This window comes from Erinaceus europaeus, chromosome 5, assembly GCF_950295315.1.
Source record: "Erinaceus europaeus chromosome 5, mEriEur2.1, whole genome shotgun sequence".
Classification (NCBI taxonomy): domain Eukaryota; kingdom Metazoa; phylum Chordata; class Mammalia; order Eulipotyphla; family Erinaceidae; genus Erinaceus; species Erinaceus europaeus.
In genome coordinates this window covers 128992436-129015985 of record NC_080166.1, presented here as the reverse complement: position 1 = coordinate 129015985, position 23550 = coordinate 128992436, and the positions used below count along the sequence as shown (strand labels likewise).

The 23550-nt window shown below is 42.4% G+C and overlaps 1 protein-coding gene across 1 annotated transcript in view; it reads right to left on the bottom strand.

Moving 5' to 3' along the window:
• Nucleotides 1-8815: 8815 nt before the first annotated feature.
• Nucleotides 8816-23550, bottom strand: part of TM9SF2 (transmembrane 9 superfamily member 2) — a 60493-nt gene continuing 45758 nt past the window's right edge. The window contains exons 14-17 of the mRNA XM_060191809.1: nucleotides 18979-19130; nucleotides 17009-17120; nucleotides 13186-13357; nucleotides 8816-9482 (exon numbers count right to left, since the gene is read on the bottom strand). Of these exons, the coding sequence (XP_060047792.1) occupies nucleotides 9415-9482; nucleotides 13186-13357; nucleotides 17009-17120; nucleotides 18979-19130 (504 nt within the window). The 3' untranslated portion in view covers nucleotides 8816-9414. The remainder of the gene's footprint in view (nucleotides 9483-13185; nucleotides 13358-17008; nucleotides 17121-18978; nucleotides 19131-23550) is intronic.

Below are 23550 nucleotides of genomic sequence, written 5' to 3'. Positions count from 1 at the left end.
TGTGGCTGTGGCTGCCTCACTCCCAGCTCTTCTTACCTGTCTCCATTCTCCTGTGTCTGTGTTCATATATATAACGACTTATAAATTCTTCAAAGGACACCAGCCAGATTAGGACCACCCTAGCCTAGCCTAACCTCCTGACTAGTCTCATCTACAAGGGCATGATGTCCAAATACAGCCACACTTGAAGGTGCTGAGAATTAGGGTCACAATGCATTTTTTTTTCTTTTTTTAAAATTTTTTATTAATATTTATTCCCTTTTGTTGCCCTTGTTGATTTTTTTGTTGTAGTTATTATTGTGGTTGTTATTGATGTCGTTGTTGTTGGATATGACAGAGAGAAAATGGAAAGAGGAGGGGAAGACAGAGAGGGGGAGAGAAAGACAGACACCTGCAGACCTGCTTCACCGCCTGTGAAGCGACTCCCTTGCAGGTGGGGAACCGGGGGTCCAACCCGGATCCTTACGCAGGTCCTTGCGCTTTGCGCCAGGTGCGCTTAACCTGCTGCGCTACCGCCCCACTCCCCACAATGTATTTTGAGGGGACTCACAGCTGACATAAACCACCTCCTCAGGCCCCTTGATTCTTTCCTCTTTCCCAATCAGGCCTGGATTGCTCCAGAAGTATTTTTTTAAAAAATATTTTATTTATTTATTTTCATTTTTTGTTGCCCTTGTTTTTTATCATTGTAGCTATTATTATTGTTGTTATTGCCGGAGAGAACAGAGAGAAATGGAGAAAGGAGGGGAAGACAGAGAAGGGGAAAGACAGACACCTGCAGACCTGCTTCACCGCTTGTTGAAGCGACGACTCCCCCCAACCCCGCGAAGGTGGGGAGCTGAGGGCTCGAACCAGGATCCTCACGCCGGTCCTCAAGTTTTGCGCCGTGTGTGCTTAACTCACTGCAGTACAGCCCGACCCCCTGCTCCAGAAGCATTTTAATGGACACACCTGCGAGTAAAAACACATAGTGAGATTGGGAAGACCAGTCTTATGCACAGGTCGCTTGTCCCAAGTCATTCCATGTGCACAATGGGCATTTGGGATACACACAGGATGTGCTCCAGAAGAGCCTGCATCAATGGGGGCCGAGCAACAGGACGCTAAAAGATGGGACAAAGAATGACTTACGTCAGCAGCAGCCACAAGGACCAGGGAGATAATGCACGTGACTCACAAGCCTGAGGTCCCAGGGACACTGTGTTTAATTTCCAGTACCACCCTATGCCAGATCTGAACAGTGTTCTGCCCTCTCTGTGTGTGTTTTCTCATGGATAGATTCTTTTTAAAATTTTTTAATATTTATTTTCCCTTCTGTTGCCCTTTTTTAAAATGTTTTTAAAAAATATTTATTCCCTTTTGTTGCCCTTGTTGTTTTATTGTTGTAGTTATTGATGTCACCGTTGTTGGATAGGACTGAGAGAAATGGAGAGAGGAGGGGAAGACAGAGAGGGGGAGAGAAAGACAGACACCTGCAGACCTGCTTCACTGCTTGTGAAGTGACTCTCCTGCAGATGGGGAGCTGGGGGCTTGAACCGGGATCCTTATGCCAATCCTTGCGCTTCATGCTACGTGCGCTTAACCCACTGCGCAAATTAGCAGTTTTTTAAAAGAATTATTTCCTTTTTGTTGCCCTTGTTTTTATTGTTGTTGTAGTTATTATTGTTGTTGTTATTGTCGTCGTTGTTGGATAGGACAGAGAGAAATGGAGAGAGGAGGGGAAGACAGAGAGGGAGAGAGAAAGACAGACACCTGCAGACCTGCTTCACTGCTTGTGAAGCAACTCCCCTGCAGGTGGGGAGCTGGGGGCTCGAATCGGGATCCTCACACCAGTCCTTGTGCTTTGTGCCATGTGCACTTAACCCACTGCGCTGCCACCTGACTCCCATATATTCTTTTTTTTTAAAGTAATGACTGGTGATGAGGGTGTAGAGAAGGAACCCTAGTGCACTATTCGTGGGAATGTAAACTGGTGCAACCACTTTGGAAAACTGCAGATTCCTCAGGAAGCTGAAGTTAGAGCTCCCATCTGATCCAGCAACATCATTTGTGGGAAGCTGTTTGAAGACCATGCAAACATTAACACAAAAAGTTATCTCCGCTCTGGTGTGACATCACTATTTACAACAACCAAAATGCAGGAGAAACTCGAGTGCCTATCAGTAGGTGACTGGGTTAAGAGATGCTACATTCACACAATAGGGTGCTATTCAGCTATAAAAACGTGAACTTTGGGGGCCGGGCAGTGGTGCACCCAGTTAAGCACACAAACTAAGCGCAAGGACCTGCGCAAGGATCCAGGTTCGAGCCCCCAGCCCCCCAGCCACCTGCAGGGGTTTCAATTCACGAGGGGCGAAGCAGATCTGCAGGTGTCTCTCCCTATCTCCCCCTCCTCTTAATTTCTCTGTCCTATCCAATAAAATGGGGGGAAAATGGTCACCTGGAGCAGTGGATTCATAGTGCTGGTACCGAGCCCCAGGAATAACCCTGGGCACCAAAAAAAAAAAAAAAAGTGAACTTAAGCCACATCAGAAACTACTTGTCAAAGATGTCCTTTCCATATGCCATGCGGGATGCTGTTCTGTGATGTCCAGACACAGAAGTCTGCCTGGGGTGAAAACCCTGCTTCTTCATATGACCCCCATTCTTCTAGGTAGTAAAACAAGTGATAAACGTTTCTTAGGAGGCTCAACTGAGCTCAGCTCTAAATAATTTACAGTACTGTGACACTTCTTGGGGAGGGTGGTCTTTCAAAATAAAGTTAAAATAAATATTCAGGATCTACACTGAAATTGTATTGCCTGACTCTCCCCGCTAAAGTGCTTTTTATTAAACCTTTCAAATAAAAGGAAACAAGCTCTGTTATTTTGAGCCCCCTGCTCCACCCACCGCATTCCAGTAGCTGTGTGGAATTCCTCTGAGGGGCATAGTAAGCCTGTGTGGGAGCCAAACATTTTAATCATTTCTCCCCAGGTTTGACAGGGGCATGGCAAGAAGGGCCATCTGTTTTGCTTGAAGGACCAATGGGCCAGTATTTGATGTCAACTAGCCTCTTTGTAGCTCTAGGTTTGCGCATCTTCTGTGAGTAGCAATTCACATCAAGTGCAGAATCCTACCAGTTCTGGTATGTTATAGAAACTGTCAGTGATCAGAGAGCAGGTGTACAAGACAAGGCTGCTGGATAGGTGTGGAGATGCTTCATTTTGCAGCCCAGGAGGTGGTGCCACTGCAATGGACGTTGAAGCATGAAGGCCCGAGTTCAATCCCCAGCATTGTATTTGCCACAGTGATGCTCTGGCTCTCCCTCTGTCTTCTTACAAATGAATACATGAATGGACATCTATGCTAAAAGATGCAGGGGCTGGGAGTAGAGGGCACATGTTAGCAAATGCAAGGACCTGGGTTCGAGTCTCAAGTCACCATGTGGGAGTACCTGCATAGAGAAGGCTTTACAAATCGCGGAGCAGTGCTATGACGTCCCTTCCCATTTATATAGGGGTGGGGGAAAAGTCTACTGGATGCAAAACCTCAGTGAACGACCTGCATATATGATGAAGAATTTCATGGAATCAGAACAGCACATTCTGGAATCTGAGGGCTAAACAAAAAGTTAAAAGGGTGTCTCTCAGAAATTATCTCAAAGAAGAATTTTAATATCTTCAACCTGTATCACTTACCATCTAAATTCTAAGTTTCAACCAACAAACATTCTGCCTGCTACACACAAAACTTGTTTTGTCCTGGGCATGGTGACAGTAGTGGCCTCTGCTTTTGAGAAGTCTGTGATCTACTTGGGAGGAGAAGCCCAAAGTTAGAAGGATCTGAGTGGTCAGTGGTCATTACACAGAAACAGGAGAGTGCTGCAACTCAGGTGTGTGAGTTCAGAAGTCAGAAAAGTGTTAATACTTCAGTCAAAGGCTGTTTTTTGTTTTGCCTCCAGAGTTATCACTGGGGCTCGGTGCCTGCACCACCAATCTACTGCTCCCGGAGGCCTTTGTTGTTGTTGTTATTGTTATTGTTGCTATTGCTGTTGTTGGGTAGGACAGAGAGAAATCGAGGGGAGGGGAAGACAACGGAGGGAAAAGATAGACACCTGCAGACCTGCTTCACCACTTGTGAAGTGACCCTCCTGCAGGTGGGGAGCCAGGGGCTCGAACCAGGATCCGTAGGCTGGTCCCCAGTCAAAGGTTTTCTATGGAGAGGAATTAGCTCAGTGGTGGTAGAGACTGAGACATTCTCTGTTGGACTCGAGACTATTTCTCTTCCATATCGTCCCAGGCGGGCACAGAGAATGCTCATATATACGGCAGCAGACTTAAAAAAAAAGTAGGTAGCCAGTGCATCTCTGTGGCCTTGGGGAAGCTAGTCTGAAGCTCAGTTGTGTCTCTACACTGTGAGGGTGTATTTGTCAAAGATGCTGGACTCCTGGGCATGTGCTGACGGCCCAGTTCTTTGATAGAGCACAGATCTCTGGTGCTAGTCATCAGTATGGCCAGTGTCAGAAGGGACCAGACAGATACTCAGTCATGATTATACAATAGCCTCTGGGCTGTGCTTTGCACAAACCTGGCCTTTTTTTTCTTCCTTCTTCTTTCTCACCAGGGTTATTGAGGCTTGGTGCCAGTACTATGAAATCCACTGCTACCAGGAACCATTTTTTCCTATTTTACTTAATAGAACAGAGAAAATCTGAGGGTGGGTGATAGGAAGAAAGAGACACCTGCAGCACTGCTTCACTGTTCGTGAAGCTTTCCCCTGCAGATGGGAACTGGGGGCTTGAACCCAGTTCCTTGAGCATGAAATGTGCACTCAACCAGGTATACCACCTCCAGGCCCCTTTGTTCTAACTTGATAGGACAGAGAGAAATTGAGAGGGGAGGGGGAAGATAGAAAAGGGGGAGCCAGGAAGACATGGGCAGACTTGCTTCACCACTCGTGAAGCTTCCCCCTGCAGGTGGGGGCAGGGGCTGGAACCCATTGCACACGATAATGTTTGCACTTAACCAGCTCTGCCACCACCCGGCCCCCAAGCTTTCCATCTTAGACCTTTTTTTTTTTTTTTTTTTTAACCAGAGCACTGCTCAGCTCTGGCTTATGGTGATGTGGGGGATTGAACCTGGGACTTGAGATCCTCAGGCATGAGTCTCTGCATAACCATTATACTATACCCCCTCCCCTATCTTGGACTTAAAAAAAATATTTATGGGAGTTGGGCAGAGCACAGCAGGTTAAGCCTAAGTGGCACAAAGTGCAAGGACCGGCATAAGGATCCCGGTTCAAGCCCCCAGCTCCCCACCTGCAGGGGAGTCGCTTCACAAGTGGTGAAGCAGGTCTGCAGGTGTCTTTCTTTTTCTCCCCGTCTTCCCCTCCTCTCTCCATTTTTCTCTGTCCTATCCAACAACAACGACATCAATAATAAACGACAAGAATAAAACAACAAGGGCAACAAAAGGGAATAATAAATACTAAAAAATAAATCTTTAAGAAAATTTATTACCTTTTGTTGCCCTTGTTTTATTGTTGCAGTTGTTGTTGTTGATGTCATCATTGTTGGATAGGAGAGGGGGAAGGATAAGACACCTGCAGACCTGCTTCAATGCCTGCGAAGCAACTCCCCTGCAGGTGGGGAGCCGGGGGCTCGAACCAGGATCCTTATACCGGTCCATGAGCTTTGCGCTATGTGTGCTTAACCTGCTGCGCTACTGCCCAACTCCCCCAAACTTTCTCTTACATGGTGTGGACACCGATCTAGTCCTTCCACTTCCCTCCAACCAGTTGTTACATACCTAAACAGTAATTTTCAGAATTGACCCTTTTAATTAAAGCCCTGGTTACATATCACTGCCTTTAAAACACGTTTTAATGCTTGAGTTTAGTCCTGCTAAAAGGAAGACAGGATTGTAAGGGAACTCTTTAGCAGGAAAGTTATGTTTCCACTATCTTTACTCCATGCTCTCAGCCAAAATGGCCCCCGGGGAAGGATCCCCCCACACACCTCACAATGCAACACAAGCTTCTCCCCGGTGCCTGGCCCAAGTCCAGGGCAGCCTCCTTGGATTCTAGCGATTCTAGCACACGTCAGCACAGCCCAAACTAACGCACCCCCTAGGGAAACCCCAGTAGCCGGCTCCTCCCAGCCCTCCCCACCTGCCCTTCCTATGTCTCCTTCCTCATCTTCTGTCCTCCTAAACCTCTGCCTTTCAGGTTTTTCATTCCATTTTTCCTCCACCTGTGTCTACATTGAGTGTGAAATATGATTACTTCAAAGTATAGAGAAAGAAAAGTCTTATCAAATCACCAAAGTAATTGTTCACTGGAGGAAAAACTAGAATAAAAATTTACCAATTGAAAAAAAAAACTAGGTTGGTATATGAAATCAGATTTTTATAAAACCTTTTCTTTAATCAAACAAGCTATCTCAATGATACTTTAGTAAAATATGTATATACACACATATATACATACCCTAAATATACTGCAAAAGATACAAGAAATTAATTTGAAAAGAATTTTTCTATTGTAATTTTTAAATTTTTTTAGCAGAGCACTGCTCAGCTCTAGCTTATGGTGGTGCGGGGGATTGAACCTGGGACTTTGGAGCCTCAGGCATGACAGTCTCTTTGCAAAACCATTATGCTACCTACCCCACATCATATATCTTCTATGTGAGAGCTTAAAAATAATTCAGAGTTCTTTCAGCTCCTCACACCTTTTTTTTTTTTTGCCTCTAGGGTTATGGTTGAGGCTCCTGCTGTAGGACGAATCCACTGCTCCTGGAGGCCATCTTTTTTCCATTGTTGCTGGATAGGACAGAGAGAAATTGAGAGAGAAACCTGCAGACCTGCTTCACCACTCATGAACCCCCTGCAGGTGGGGAGCCGGGGGCTCTAAACAGGATCCTTGCGCTTTACACTATGTGCACTTAACCCAGTGCACCACCACCCAGCCCCCAACAAGTCCATTTAAAAAAGTTCTCGATGTATGGGCCGGGCAGTATCACACAGAGTTCTGTGCACACATCACCATGTGCAAAGATCTGGGTTTGAGCCCCCACTCCTCACCTGCAGGAAGGACGCTTCATGAGTAGTGAACCAGGTCTGCAGGTGTTTTTCTCTATTTCCCCTTCCCCTTCAATTTCTCTCTATCCTGTCAAATAAATGGCTGCCAGTAGTGGTAGATTTGTTGTGCTGGCCCTGAGCTCAGTGATAACCCTGATGGCAATTACAATAAATACACACACACACACACACACACACACACACACAACCACACCAAGGGGCCTGGGCGGTCGCGCAGCAGGTTAAGCGCACATAGTACAAAGTGCAAATACTTATGCAAGGATCCTGGCTTGAACCCCCGGCTCCCCACCTGCAGGGGCGTCGCTTCACAAGGTGTGAAGCAGGTCTGCAGGTGTATCTCTCTTTCCCTCTCCCTTTCTATCTCCCTCTCCTCTCTCAATTTCTCTGTCCTAGCCAATAAAATGGAAAAAAGAGAAAGGTGGGCCAGGTTGTGCACACGTTACGATGTGCAAGGACGCAGGCTGAACCCCCTAGTACCCACCTGTAGGGGAAATCTTCATGAGTGAAGCAGTGCTGCAGGTGTCTCTCTGTCTCTCTCCTTCTTTTATCTCCCTCTTCCCTCTCGGTTTCTGGTTGTCTCTATGCAATTAATAAATGTAATTAAAAATAAATAAAAATAAAAAGGCCACCAGGAGCAGTGGATTCATGGTGCAGGCACCAAGCCCCAGCAATAACACTGGAGGCAAAAAAAAAAAAAAATAGTAGCTATTATAATGACATCGTAACTCTACAATTTCTAATTTTAGTGACAAAATCTGATCTGATTTGCTCTAAGAAGCAGCAAGTACCTGAAATACAATAGAAACAGTTTCATAAATAACAGTGGATTAATACTGAAGTCTTCCCAGACTTCTATATTCCATATAAATGGATACTCAACTAAATGCACATTATTTTTTTTTAACTCAAAGAAATAAAACTGTGAAATACAAATTAAGACATGTGACCCTAAGAGGAAGACTTGCTAGTGATTGCTAAGATAGTAAAAATCAACTTTTAAAAAAAGGTGGGAAAAAGTAAAATCCTTAATGGCAAAATAGTAAGGCCTACACTTAACAACCAGACTTAACGAATCACTTACCTGGCTCGGTATACATGACTAAAATGTCCACTACTGCCCACCACTAAAAATTTTAGATCTCTTAAAACAAATCCCAGGAGACTGACATTTCATGTAGATCAAAATGCAAAAACTGAGGGAGTTGGGCGGCAGCACAGCAGGTTAAGTGCACGAGGCATGAAGTGCAAGGACCGGCATAAGGATCCTGGTTCAAGCCCCTGGCTCCTCTCCTGCAGGGGAGTCCCTTCACAGGTGGTGAAGCAGGTCTGCAGGTGTCTTTCTCTCCCCCTCTCTGTCTTCCCCTCCTCTCTCCATTTCTCTCTGGCCTTCCTAACAATGACAACATCAATAACAACAACAATAATAACTACAACAACAATAAGAAACAAGGGCAACAAAAGGGAAAGTAAATAAAAATTAAAAAAGAAAAAATCAACAACAAAAATGCAAGAACTGTTATATTAACAACCAGAAACAAACCCCAGTGAAATCTAAGATTGTATAAATCAGTGTTATACATGTACAAACTACTGTATTTTACTGTCGACTATAAACCATTAATTCTCTCAATAATGAAATAAAAAAAGTTGCATAAATCACTTTAAAACACCATTGGTAAACAAGATTTGTATTTACAGAAGCTCTTTGAATATACAACAGGTAATAATGCAATGAAGACATTTTTACAGTATTTATTAAGATAACAAATTTATAAATCGAAAGACTCAGAGGCACATAGTTTAAAAGGCCAATACCATGAGAATAATGAAGTCAACACAGAAAAGAAAATATGAAGTTACAACCAATACAAGATTTTTTAAAAGCCACTCCCCATAAACATATCATATGAATCATTCTTCAAAATTACCATGATAAAAAGTTATTTCTCTCAAAGAAAAATAATTCTTTCTGCCTCCCGAGCCTAGAAAATCCTATTTACAAATGAACTGTCCTGCATTTCCCCAGCACTATTTAATATGGCCTCACTTTATCTGCCGTTAGAAATATTGAAAACTGTATAGCTATTGTATTTACAAATGCACATAATATTTAAATTTGCTCTTCACTGAGAACAACTGAATATATACTTGATCAAATCACAATACAAATGTTTTAGTGTTGAAAACACATTTTGTAGGGACAGGTGTCTGGGAAGAGGTGTATTTAGATCCTAGGCCAATAAAGTCTGATAAAACTCAAGGTAGTCACAAAAACAGCTCTTTGTTGATGAAGAATTTAATTTATTTCTGTTTTATCTGGACACATGGGGATTCTTCAGTCAACCTTCACCACACTGTATATTTTGGTGACAAACCAAAAGCATGCAAAGAAGCCAATTGTTCCTATAAAAAGAAAGCAAAAGAGAAGCATTTTTTTCAGAGGAATTTTTATAATTTACATAAAAACACAATTTAAAAAAGCCACAAAATTATTGCCTATCTAGTAATACTTACCCAGATCCAGGGCCTCAAAAAAAAAAAAAAAATACACAATTACCTCAAATCAAATTTCTTATAGAAACTGATACTAAGAATCTATTGTTTTATAAAGTATCAAATATTGATAATGCATTCTTTCCCTTATTATATGCAAAAAACTGAAGTTAAAAGAAGAAAAGGGTACCAATTTCCTTTTCTACTTGAGCTTATTACTTCTTTTTGCCACCAAGGTTACAGCTAGGGCTCAATGCCTGCATGACAATTTCACTGTTCCCAGCGGCCAGTTATCGAACTTTCCCTTCCTCCCTTCCCTTTCATTCCTCCTTCCTTCCATCTTTATTTCCTTCTTTAATTAATTTATTTATTTTCCCTTTTGTTGCCCTTGTTTTATTGTTGTAGTTATTATTGTTGTTATTCATGTCGTTGTTGGATAGGACAGAGAGAAATGGAGAGAGGAGGGGAAGACAGAGAGGGGGAGAGAAAGACAGACACCTGCAGACCTGCTTCACCGCCTGGGAAGCGACCCCCCTGCAGGTGGGGAGCCGGGGGCTTTGCACGATGTGCAGTTAACCTGCTGCGCTACCTACTGCCCAACTGCCTTCTTTCTCCCTTCCTCTTTTTCTTTCTGTAACAGACACAGCGAGGAATAGAAAGGAGGCGAGAGAGGGATGAAGAGACACCTGAGGGAGTTGGGCGGTAGGTAGCCCAGCGGGTTAAGAGCATGTGGTGCAAAGTGTAAGGACCGGCATAAGGATCCCGGTTTGAGCCCTCGGCTCCCCACCTGCAGGGAGGTCACTTCACAGGCGGTGAAGCAGGTCTGCAGGTATCTATCTTTCTCTCCCCCTCTCTCCATTTTTCTCTGTACTATCTAACAACAACATCAGTAACAATAATAATAACTGCAACAATAAAAAAAAAAAAGAGAAACACCTGAGACTCATTAAGTTTCTGCTCCTACAGGTGAGGACTCGGGGGGTCTGAACTTGGGTCCTTGGCAGGTAATGAGGACACGTTCTCCTTACTGCACCTCACCATCTGGACCCAAGATTAGATTATCATCTTATCATAAAACGGGAAGCTACTATGAACATTTTTAATTATGTCATTATATTAATCAAATTTTTGCAACAGATGGAATTTTGCAACAAATTCCATCACTCAACCTCAGTTAAAAGCAGCAAGAGGGATACACAAGAGAAGGGACACAGGTCTACCAGCAATAGAGCCTCCCCTTGGTGCTGTGCACGGTGCTCTCACGTGTTCAGGCAGCCTGAATCCAGGTCCTCACACAAGGAAAAGGGAGTGCCCTACGTGGTGAGCTATCTCCCAGCTTCTTAAAACATTTCAAAGATATGACGTGAATACGTGGCCAGAAAGTCAGCTTCAAAGAATGACTATATGAGGGTCTTTTCTATTTTTTTTATTTATATACTTATTTATTCCCTTTTGTTGTCCTTGTTTTATTGTTGTGGTTATTATTGTTGTCGTCATTGTTGGATAGGACAGAGAGAAATGGAGAGAGGAGGGGAAGACAGAGAGGCGGAGAGAAAGACAGACACCTGCAGACCTGCTTCACCACTTGTGAAGCTACTCCCCTGCAGGTGGGGAGCCGGGGGATCGAACTGGGATCCTTACACCGGTCCTTGTGCTTTGTTCCACTTGCACTTAACGCACTGTGCTACTGCCAGACTCCCTTGAGGGTCTCCTCTATGTGTAATCACCGGGAGCTACTGGTTTCTAAGCATGATTATAAAATTAAGTAACTAAAGCTTCTATAAAATGCAGTTAGGATAATAACACAGGCCCCTCCTTCCTAAACACCTGGCACCACGCCTCTGCTCATACAGGACACAGCAGCGCCACCAGGATCTACACACATCACACCTGGACTAGCCAACAGAACCCTGGGGGCTACTTCTTTACTGAATCAGAAACGTGCTACCGTCAACACCCATCTCTAGCGGAGAAGCAAATACAGAAGCCAGACCTCCCACCTTCTGTTCCCCTTAAAGATCTCTGGTCCATACTCCCAGAGGGATAAATAATAAGGAAACTTCTAACAGATGGCAGGGGATATGGAACTCTGGTGGTGGGAACTGAATTATATGGAACTGTACTCTTCTTATTCCAGAATCTTGTCAATCACTGTTAAATCAATAAAAACAAACAAAACCCCACGTTATCTATTCTGCTTGCCTTCACAAACTGCTATGCAGAGTAAACGAGCTGACTGATAGGAAGACACAGGCTTTGATCTTCAGGGGGCTTCATCAGTCCAGATTCCAAAACTTTTGGGTGCTGGATGTGGCTCAAGTAACTGCTACGGGCTATTAACAGCTCACCTGGAGAGCGTGCTCACGGCTTGCTGTGTGTGATCCCAGTTTAGCATCGGTGCTGTGATTTTCTTTTCTTTTTCTTTTTTTTTTTTTTTTTTAAGATTTCATTTGTTTATTCATGAGACAGGTAAGACGAGAGAGAGAAAGAACCAGACATCACTCTGGTACATGTACTGCCAGGGATTGAACTCAGGACCTCATGCTTGAGAGTCCAACACTTTAGTCACTGCGCCACCTCCTGGACGGTGCTGTGATTTCTTTCATTCTCTTGAGGGAGAGAGGGAGGAGGGAGGGAGGGGCGGAGAGAGGGAAGGAAAAAAAACACCCTGTCTAGGGGGTCTGGCAGTAGCACAGCAGGTTAAGCGCATGTGCGAAGCGTCAGGATCCTGGCTGGAGTTCCTGGCTTACCACCTGCAGGGGGTGGGGTAGGGGTGGGGTCGCTTCACAAGCAGTGAAGCAGGTCTGCAGGTGTCTATCTTTCCCTCCCCCTCTCTGTCTTCCCCTCCTCTCTCAATTTCTCTCTGTCCTATCCAATAACAAGGACATCAATAATAACCACAACAACAATTAAAAAAAAAACAACAAAACAACCAGGGCAACAAAAGGGGGAAAAATAGCCTTCAGGAGCGGTGGGTTTGTGGTGCAGGCACCGAATTGTTGTTGGATAGGACAGAGAGAAATGGAGAGAGGAGGGGAAGACAGAGAAGGGGAGAGAAAGATAGACACCTGCAGACCTGCTTCACTGCCTGTGAAGCGACTCCCCTGCAGGTGGGGAGCTGGGGGCTCGAACCAGGATCCTCATGCTGGTCCTTGCGCTTTGCGCCACCTGCACTTAACCCGCTGCGCTACCATCCCGACTCCCGATTTTGCTTTTAAAAACATTTAAATTAAATTATAAAACTGCTTGTGGTCCGTGAGGTGGCGCAGTGGATAAAGCACTGGATTCTCAACCCTGAGTTCAATCCCCAGCAGCACATGTACCAGAGTGATGTCTGGTTCTTTCTCTCTTCCTATCTTCTCATGAATAAATAAATTCTTCTAAAAAAATTATAAAACTGCTTTGTCATATTTAAGAAAACAAACGTAGATCAGTTTTTCCAAGCTCACCCGCTGAGAAAGTCAGCATGCAGAGTGCAGGACACTCCAGCTGGAGTATACCTATCCCCAGGGAAGCAACAGTAAATGTCTCAAATATTTGTGAATTACTAGCTTAAAAATGCCTTGCTACTTTGCCTTAGGTAATAATACATACTTTACATTTTAACTCTTACCTGTAAAAAGAAAGAAGATCAAAACCATTATCATGGTATAGCCGAAGTATAAGATTGTACTTGCTGTTCCTGTGATCTGTAGTTTGGAAAAGAAGTAATGTATCGCATAAACTAAGAAGTAAACTGCAGTGAAGCCACTGGTGAGGAATGAACGCCACTGCCAGTGATAATCCTGGGTAGAAAGGAAAAAGTAGACAACATGAATTACTTTCCACTTAACTGCTATTCCACTAACATGTAGCAAAATAAAATGACAAAGCAGACAGCTGAGTCAAACTGTCCCCAGACCTACATTTTGCCATCAGCCCCAGTCTCTTTCCCTTTGCGCACTCTGCTCACTTCCTTCCTCGCTGCAGGTGCTCAGACGCACGGGCTGTCTTTGGTGAAACTATTTAAAGACTGGCTGGGGGCCAGGTGGTGGCGCACCTGGTTGAGCTCACATGTTGCAATGCGCAAGGACCCAGGTTCAAGCCCCTGGTCCCCACCTGCAGGGGGAAACTTTGCAAGTGGTAAAGCAGGGTTGCAGGTGTCTTTCTGTCTCTCACCCTCTATGTCTCCCTTCTGCTCGATTTCTGATGGTCTCTATCCAATAAATAAATAAATAAAGGTAATAAAGAATTTTTAAAAAAGAATACAAACTATAAAAAAAGGCTTGCTAAAAATACATTTTGTGTTCTGTAGATTTCTAAAGAAAGCATCTGGCATTTAACAAAGTTTTTGCCTCCTATACAGAAAATAACTATGGAAGAATGATTTAACACAGATTCAGTCTTGAAAAGTCCTATCTACCTATCACATAGGATGTCATCATTTTGTCATGTTGCCATAAACAGGACTCATCACAAAGTAATCACTGAGAATGAACTCTCCTATGTAGTCTAGCATTCTCTTGCAGAAATATTTTTAAGCCAGACATTTAAAACACAGCAAACATTCTCAACAAAGTTAATATTTTAAGAGTTAAGCTCTAAAAAGTATACCGAACTGGGATTTCTACCTTACTTCAATCCTAAACAAAGCTACATTTAAAAAATTTATTTATTTGTTTATATATATATACATACATATATTGTTTTATCTTTATTCATTTATTGAATAGAGGCAGCCTGAAATTGAGAGGAAGGGGGAGATAGGGAGAGAGAGACAGAGACATCTGCATCACTGCTTCACCAACTTGTGAAGCTTTTCCCGTGTAGGTGGGGACGGGGGCTTGAACCTGGGTCCTTATATTGTAACGTGCGCTCAACCAGGTACGCCAACAACTGGCCCCAACAGCGCATTTTCTTTCTTTTTTCTTTAAATTTCTTTATCGAGGAATTAATGTTTACATTAGACAGTAAATACAATAGTTTGTACATGCATAACACTTCTCAGTTTTTCATATAATACAACCCCCACTAGGTCCTCTGTCATCCTTTTTGGACCTGTCCTCTCCCCCCCTACCCATCCCAGAATCTTTTACTTTGGTGCAATACACCAACTCCAGTTCAGGTTCTACTTGTGTTTTCTCTTTTGATCTTGCTTTTCAACTTCTGTCTGAAAGTGAGATCATCCCATATTCATCCTTCTGTTTCTGACTTATTTCACTTAACATGAATTTTTCAAGGTCCATCTAAGATCGCCTGAAAATTTTTTACAGCTGAGTAGTATTCCATTGTGTATATAGACCACAACTTGCTCAGCCACTCATCTGTTGTTGGACACCTGGGTTGCTTCTAGGTTTTGGCTATTACAAATTGTGCTGCTAAGAACACGTGTATACAGATCTTTTTGGATGGGTTTGTTGGTTTCCTTAGGCTATATCCCCAGGAGAGGAATTGCAGGATCATAGGGTAGGTCCATTTCTAGCCTTCTGAGAGTTCTCCAGACTGTTCTCCACAGAGGTTGGACCAATTGACATTCCCACCCACAGTGCAAGAGGGTTTCTTTGACCCCACACCCTCTCCAGCATTTGTTGCTGTTACCTTTTCTGATGTATGACATTCTCACAGGATTGAAATGGTATCTCATGGTAGTCTTTATTTGCATTTCTCTGACAATCAAAGACTTGGAGCATTTTTTCATGTGTTTGTCAGCCTTTTGGATCTCTTCTGTGGTGAATATTCTGTCCATGTTCTCTCCCCATTTTTGGATGGGGTTATTTGTTTTCTTGTGGTTGAGCCTGGCAAACTCTTTATATAGTTTGGTTATTAAACTCTTGTCTGATGTATGGCATGTAAAGACCTCCCATTCTGTGAGGGGTCTCTTGGTTTGGGTAGTGGTTTCTTTTGCTGTGCAGCTTTTTAATTTGATGTACTCCCATAGGTTTATACTTGTCTTATGTCTTCTTTGTAAATGGATTCGTTTCATTGAAGATGTCTTTAAAACTTACGTGGAAAAGAGTTCTGCCAATATTTTCCTCTAAGTATCTGATAGGTTCTGGTCTAACATCCAAGTCCTTGATCCACTTGAAATTTACTTTTGTATTTGGTGAAATACAGTGGTTCAGTTTCATTCTTCTGCATGTTTCAACCCATTGTTTCCAACACCATTTGTTGAAGAGACTCTGCTTTCCCCATTTAATAGTCTGGGCACCTTTGTCAAAGATTAGATGTCCATAGGTGTGGGGGCTTACTTCTGGGATCTCAATTCTATTCCACTGGTCAGTGTGTCTATTCATGTTCCAGTACCAAGCAGTTTTGATGACAATAGCCCTATGATACAATTTGAGATCTGGGAGTGTGATGCCTCCGGTTCTGTTCTTTCTTCTCAAGGTGAAGAGGGGAGGGGAGAGAAACACACCTGCTGCTGCTCCGTAGTCCCACCTCCAGAAGTCTATTTATTTTATTTTATTTTATTTTATTTTATTTTATTGCCTCCAGGGTTATTGCCGGGACTCGGTACTTGCACCAAGAATCCACTGCTTCTGGAGGCTATTTTTTCCCCCCTTTTGTTGCCCTTGTTGTTTTATCATTGTTGTAGTTATTGTTGTTGTTAACTGATGTCATCATTGTTATATAGGACAGAGAGAAATGGAGAGAGGAAGGGAGACCGAGAGGGGGAGAGAAAGATAGACACCTGTAGACCTGCTTCACTGCTTGTGAGGTGACTCTACTGCAGGTGGGGAGCCGGGGGCTCGAACTGGGATCTTTACTCCAGTCCTTGCGCTTAACCTGCTGCGCTAACGCCCAACCCCCTTTATTTATTTATTTGACAGAGACAGAAACTGAGAAGGGAGGGGGAGACAGAGGGAAAGAGACAGACACCTACAGCTACAGCAGCCCCACTTCACCACTTGTGAAGCTCTCCCCCGCAGATGGGGACCAAGGGCTTGAACCTGGGTCCTTGCACACTGTTAATGTGTGTGCTTAGCCAGGTGTGCCACTGCCTGGCCCCAACAAGGCTACATTTGATTTAGGAATACAGGTCAATTTCTATCTTAGTGAACACTATTTACAGCAATCACTTCAATGATTAGTACTCCAAGTTGGGGGCTGGGCGGTGGCGGACACATTACTGTGTACAAGGACCTGAGTTTGAGCCCCTACTCCTACCTGCAAGAGGAAGCTTCATGGATGTTGAAGCAGGTCTGCAGTTGCCTCTCTCTCCTTTCCTTCTCTCAATTTCTACCTGTCTTATCACATAAAAAATGAAATTTAATTAAAAAAAGGGGGGGGATGGCCATTGGGAGCTGTGGATTTGTCATGCAGGCACCAAGTTCCAGCAATCACCTGGTGGCAATGAATGAATGAATACATAAATATAATATTCCAAGTTGTCTTACACCAAAATGAATAATACATTCTGTTACAGACGAGCATAAGTAGGCACTGTCACTACATACCTCTGCACACAGGTGGAAGTAACAAAGAAGTATAGTTGCTTCAGAACATGTTATGACCAAAATGATAAACACCAGAAACAGGAAGCCAAACATGTAATACATCTGGTGCGACCTACAACCAAATATATCAAGATGAAACGATTTCTCTGACAAAACCAATTACACAATCTTTTTATTCTCCTTGCACTCAAAATGACAGCCCCCCACCCCCGCCCCAACTCATCAAAGACAAATCCTCACAGACTTAGGTGGTGGTGGTGGGGAGAGGCGGGGCAGGAGAGGGAAGGAAGGCGCCGTCACTCAGCTGCCTTCTTGCTCAGGGAGAACCTGATCATTATCAGCCCAGCTGTCTACTGGGTGCCAGACAAATCGATAAACACTCAATGTAAACCAACAAAGATAAGCCACATCTTGCTGGTCATTACATGTCATGAAATCAGGAGTAAGGAAAGAAAGCTGTCCTAATAATGAAAAATTCAATTGAAAAAAAAGCTCAAATTAATTTCTGACTTTATGTGACCTTAAATCTCAGTGGTTTCTGTAAAGTATATCTATGTGATCAAAGCATTATAATTAATATATATATATATATATAAATATGTGATTATATATAAGTAATATATATATCCAACACAGTGGCTCAAAATTATCAGTTTACAGTGGCTCAAAATTATCAGTTTAAGTTTTTCTATGCAAACAAGAAATTTAAAAAATGAAGGATTTGGGGGATTAAAAAAGACTTTGAAGGCTAGCTAATTCCATCCTTCCTCCAATGTTTGCTCCAATTCCCTCTATCAATAGATTAGAGCATCTTCTCTGAAACAGTACAGATGATTTAACGACATAGGTTTGAAGAAACATGGGTTAATTTCTCTCACATCTGCTTGCTGTGTGACACATAAAATTATTTAATTTTCAAAGCCTTATTCTTATCTCTATAAAATAGGGCTAAGGCCCACTGTATAGATGGCTAAGAATTAAGTGAGAATTAAGAATTCATGAGCCTGCTAGAAAGAAGAGAGTCATCTATAAGGTAAATCCTCTCAGGCTATCAGTTGATTCCTCAACTAAAACTCTGTAAAGCACAGAACAGACAGCATATATTCAAGGTTTTGAATGCAAAGCACACATACGTATACTCAGGAATACTCTCTCCTACTACATTATCAATCAGGCTTGAAGGGGAGATGAGGTGATGAAGAGTTTTTCAGACTAACAAGAGCTAGAGGAATTCATTACCACTAAATCAGTCGGACAGGAAATGCTAAGATAACTTACTTAAAATGGATACATAGAACGCCCTCAGGCCCACAGGGGGTAAACAAACAAGGCAAGAGAATAAGCAAAGTCCAAAAAAGGCAAAGCCAGAACTTGGTAACCGCAGAACTGAGGTTACCAAAAAGGACTTGAGGTGGGGAGAACTGTGTTGCAGGAGTAGAGGGACTCAATAGATTTTGGTGAAGAGACACTGAGTGGGTGTGGTGCAGTATCATTTCATAAAGAGGTGTGAATATACTTCTAAAACACAGCCTTGTAAACCAAGGTTAACTCAAAAGCAAATTAAAAGACATCCAGAACTCATAAGCCCTCAGTTAATAATAAGTGCCATACAATTACTCTTTTTCCCAACCAGAAAAGATACAAATAACTTTGATCTTTTTTTTTTATTATTATCCAGGTAAATTAAACTTTATAGGACACAAAAACATGTTAGGAAAAGAGGGGGGTAGAGAAAAGAAAGAAGACCGAGAGCTGACTTCCAAGCTGCTCACATGGCTGTGGGGCTGGGGTGTAGAAAACTTACCAGGTTGCAGAATCAGGGCCAAAAAGAGCAACTTTCTCGTTCTTAATGTTCCTCACTACTAGAGAGCAGTTTACACTTATAAATATGGATGATAACCCACATAAAGAGTGAGAGCCAGTACTGCATCACAGTAATGGGAGTACAAGGACTTTGTGTCTAGCCTTACCAAATACTATTCAGAATGAAGAAAAGTTGTATAAAGATGCACCCAAAGGGCAAAATCCCTCCCATGATGATGCCCGGCAAGGGCTTTGTGTAGAAGGACTGTTCAGGAATCTGACGTGGAATCTGATTGGTCCGAACTGGGTGTTCAATGGCCTGCAGTAAAGAGAGAGAGAGAGAGAGAGACAGGGCTCAATGACATAATGTATTCTAAAAATGCTTCTCCGTACATGATTACTTGCCTGCTTTTTTCTCAGATTTCATGCTGACACTAACGGCAATAAAAGTCTACTTATGTCATCAAACTGAAACCTGTATTTAGAAGCAATGAATGTCAGGGACAATATTCAGTCTGTCCAGTGGACAAGCCACCACTGTTCTGAGCAGTTATTCAGTGACTAATGGCTCTAGAGGAAGTAAGACATACATCAAAGGAGAAAAAAAATTAGTACTTAGATAATAATTAATAAAATGGTAGAATTAGGACTTTCCTTTTGATCTCAGATATATGGTAAAGAATAAGCTGTTTCTGAAGTTGTTGCCAATGTATTTTTACTTGGAGGAGGTCAATGCAGCTTATTAAAAATGCTCAATTCCGCAAAGACTTGCTGTGTACCCATAAGGCACTACTGATGTTCTCCATTATTCATTCTTTCATAACATACTACATGCTAGTATAAAATCAACTGGACTTCAGGGGCTGGGTGGTGGTGTACCTGTTAGAACATCACATTATAATGCAGGAGGATCTGGGTTTACAGTCCTGGTCCTACCTGAAGGGGGGAAGCTTCACAAGTGGTGGAGTAGTGCTGTACCTCCCCCCTTCCTCTTCCTACTCCCAAAAAGAATAGGGAAAACAAACAAACTTCAAAGACAGGAAAAGATAAATGACTTCCTGGAGGGGTAGAGTTGTCATGTAGGTACACTGTCCCAGCAATAATCCTGGTGGCCAAAACCAAACGCACACAAGAGGGTTTCTAATACCTACACCGAGCTAGATTGGGGGGACGGGACACAACAACAATGTACGGTACAAATGCAGACATTCATTTTCAAGAAGAAAAAGTCACAGTTTTAAATCTTCTGCCCTGAAACCTAAACAAGAAACACGAGTGCCTCTGTCATCCGGAATGCAGGGTCCATGTCTAGAACTCAAGCTACAAAGGAAACCAAAACATCTGTTTTTTTACTATCACTCAAGATGTGGTAAGAATTACAAACACATTTCTGTAACTTATGTGATGAAACAATGACAGTTTAAACTTGGTTTCTGTGAAAGATGTATTTGTTAGAGAGAGAGAGAATGAACACCAAAGCATCACTCTGGCACATGCGATGTTAGGGCTGGAACCCCACTCTTGCAAGCCCAGTGTATTAGTCACTGCACTATCTCCTGTGTTGCTTATCTTACTTCTAAATACACTGAGATGACACTTCTGTCACATTATACTACTGATTAACTAGATTTTCTTTAACATGTAAATTCATGTGTATACATGCAGGAAACTATTATGTGGGTCTTCAAGTTTGATCAATTGTATATATTTATATTAATCTATGTGATTAAGAAAAAAGTAAGGGGATTCGACTTCCGGAGGCGGAGCTACGAGCAGCAGATCGCTTTCTCTCCTCTCCTCTCCTCTCCTGGATCAACTAGGAATACCAAAGGAGACCACCCGGACCGAAACAAGACAAGACTAGAATGACCACAGAAACCCAGTAAATCACCCGTGAGTACAAACACGCGTGGCTGGTGACAGAGAGGAGAGAGGGGCTTAAGGAGAGATTAAGTGACTGCTAACAGTACGACAGTTTATCAGTGGAGACACCACCTCCAGTCTGCTCCACCAACAAGGGGACAGCTGAAGGGAGGAAAGGACTCCCCAGAGACTCACCAAGTACAACTCTGAGTCTCCATTGCTACTACCCTCAGAATCTGGAGCAGCAACAGGGAGGGACACCAGGGGACAGAGATCTAACCGGGAAACTCAGGAGAAGACCTATACCTCCGTGGCATAGCTGAAGGGCTGTGAAAGTCTCTTTGCATAACCACTGGATTATCTCTGCAACACCCTGCTTTATCTCTTGGTCAGGAGTCATTGATTAAGCCAAGAAGCCTATTGATAGTTTAAAAGCCCTCAGGCTACCATAGCCTACAGGGGGAAAAAAAAAAAGGCTTTTACACCACTGAACTCCAACTCAGGGATTGAAAAAACTGTTAACTTATATAAAATGGTTAAAACAACAAGAAAAAATAATGGAGACTCGAACCAGAACAAGAGTCCAGCTAAAAGTCCTCCAGAGGGCGAAGCACAAAACAACGAGTTCAACATCCAAACATTAGCTAAGGAAATAATAACAGGAGTGAGTAAAGAATTTGAAAAAATTGTAATCAGAACTGCAGGAACAACAAATGAGAATATGGAAGAAAATTCTAATAATCTCATGGTTATTAGAGAGCTGAAAGCTGAAATTGCTGAGCTAAGAAGGCAACTAGCTGAACAAGCTAAAACAGTATCAGAGCAGGGCAACAAAATAGATGAACTCCAGAAAGCAGTAGAGGGCAGAGAGAATAGAATCAATGAGGCTGAAGACAGAATTAGCAAGATTGAGGATGAATTAGAGACAACTAAAAAAGAAGTAAGAGATCTCAAAAAGAGATTAAGAGATGCTGAAAACAACAACAGAGTCCTATGGGATGACTGCAAAAGAAACAATATACGCATTATTGGCTTACCAGAGGAAGAAAGAGAAGGGGAGGAAGAAAGCGTTCTCCAGGCCATAATAGCTGAAAATTTCTCTAGTCTAGACAACACCAAAGACATAAAGATTCAAGAAGCCCAGAGGGTCCCAAACAGAATTAACACAGACCTAAAGACACCAAGACATGTCATACTTAGATTGGAAAGGAATAAGGATAAAGAAAGGATCCTCAAGGCTGCAAGAGAAAAACAAAGAGTCACCTACAAAGGAAAACCCATAAGATTAGCAGCAGACTTCTCCATACAAACACTACAGGCCAGAAGAGAATGGCAAGATATCTATCGAGTGCTCAATGAGAAAGGCTTTCAGCCAAGAATACTATATCCTGCTAGATTGTCATTCAGACTGGATGGAAGCATCAAAACCTTCTCAGACAAGCAACAGGTGAAGGAAGCAACCATCACCAAGCCTGCCTTGAAAGAAGTTCTGAAAGGTTTCCTATAAACAACCAGACCACCACAAATAGAACATATATCAAAACACTCTAAAAATCTACAAGAATGGCGTTAAAATATCTTCAATCTTTGATATCAATAAATGTGAATGGCCTGAATTCACCTATTAAAAGACACAGAGTAGGAAGATGGATCAGAAAACACAACCCAACAATATGTTGTCTACAGGAAACTCACCTAACGCAACAAGACAAACACAGACTTAAAGTGAAAGGATGGAAAACTATTATTCAAGCCAATGGCCCACAAAAAAGGGCAGGAACAGCTATTCTCATATCTGACATGATAGACTTTAAAATAGATAAGATTAAAAAAGATAGGAATGGACACTACTTAATGCTCAGAGGATCAGTCAATCAAGAGGACTTAACAATTATTAATATCTATGCACCCAATGAGAAGCCATCTAAATACATCAAACTTCTACTGAAAGAGCTACAGCAATATATTAACAGTAACACAATCATAGTAGGGGACTTCAACACCCCACTCTCTCAACTTGACAGATCATCCAGGAAGAAAATCAGTAAAGACATAAGGGAGCTAAATGAAGAGATAGATAAACTAGAACTATTGGACATTTTCAGAGTCATTCATCCCAAGAAACTGGAATACACATTTTACTCAAATCCACATGGATCATTCTCAAGGATAGACCATATGTTAGGCCACAAAGACAGCATCAGCCTATTCAAGAGCACTGAAATCATTCCAAGCATCTTCTCAGACCACAGTGGAATTAAACTAACACTTAACAATCAACAAAAGATTAGTAACAGTACCAAAATGTGGAAGCTCAACAGTACACTTCTTAACAACTTCTGGGTCAAAGAGGAAATCAAGGAAGAAATCAAAATGTTTCAAGAGTTCAATGAAAATGAAGACACAAGCTATCAAAATATTTGGGACACAGCTAAAGCAGTCCTAAGAGGGAAGTTCATAGCTATACAAGCACACATTAGGAAACAAGAAAAGGCACAAATAAACAGCCTGATTGCACATCTTAAAGACCTAGAAGAAGAACAACAAAGGAACCCTAAAGCAACCAGAAGGACAGAAATTACTAAAGTTAGGGCAGAAATAAATAACATTGAGAATAGGAAAACCATACAAAAGATCAATGAAAGTAAATGTTGGTTCTTCGAAAGAGTAAACAAAATCGACAAACCTTTAGCCAGACTCACAAAACAAAAAAGGGAGAAGACCCAAATAAATCGGATAGTAAATGAAAGAGGAGATATCACAACAGACACTGCAGAAATTCAACATATCATGCGAGGCTTCTATGAACAACTATATGCCACCAAGTTAGAGAACCTGGAAGAAATGAATGATTTCCTAGATACCTACCAACTTCC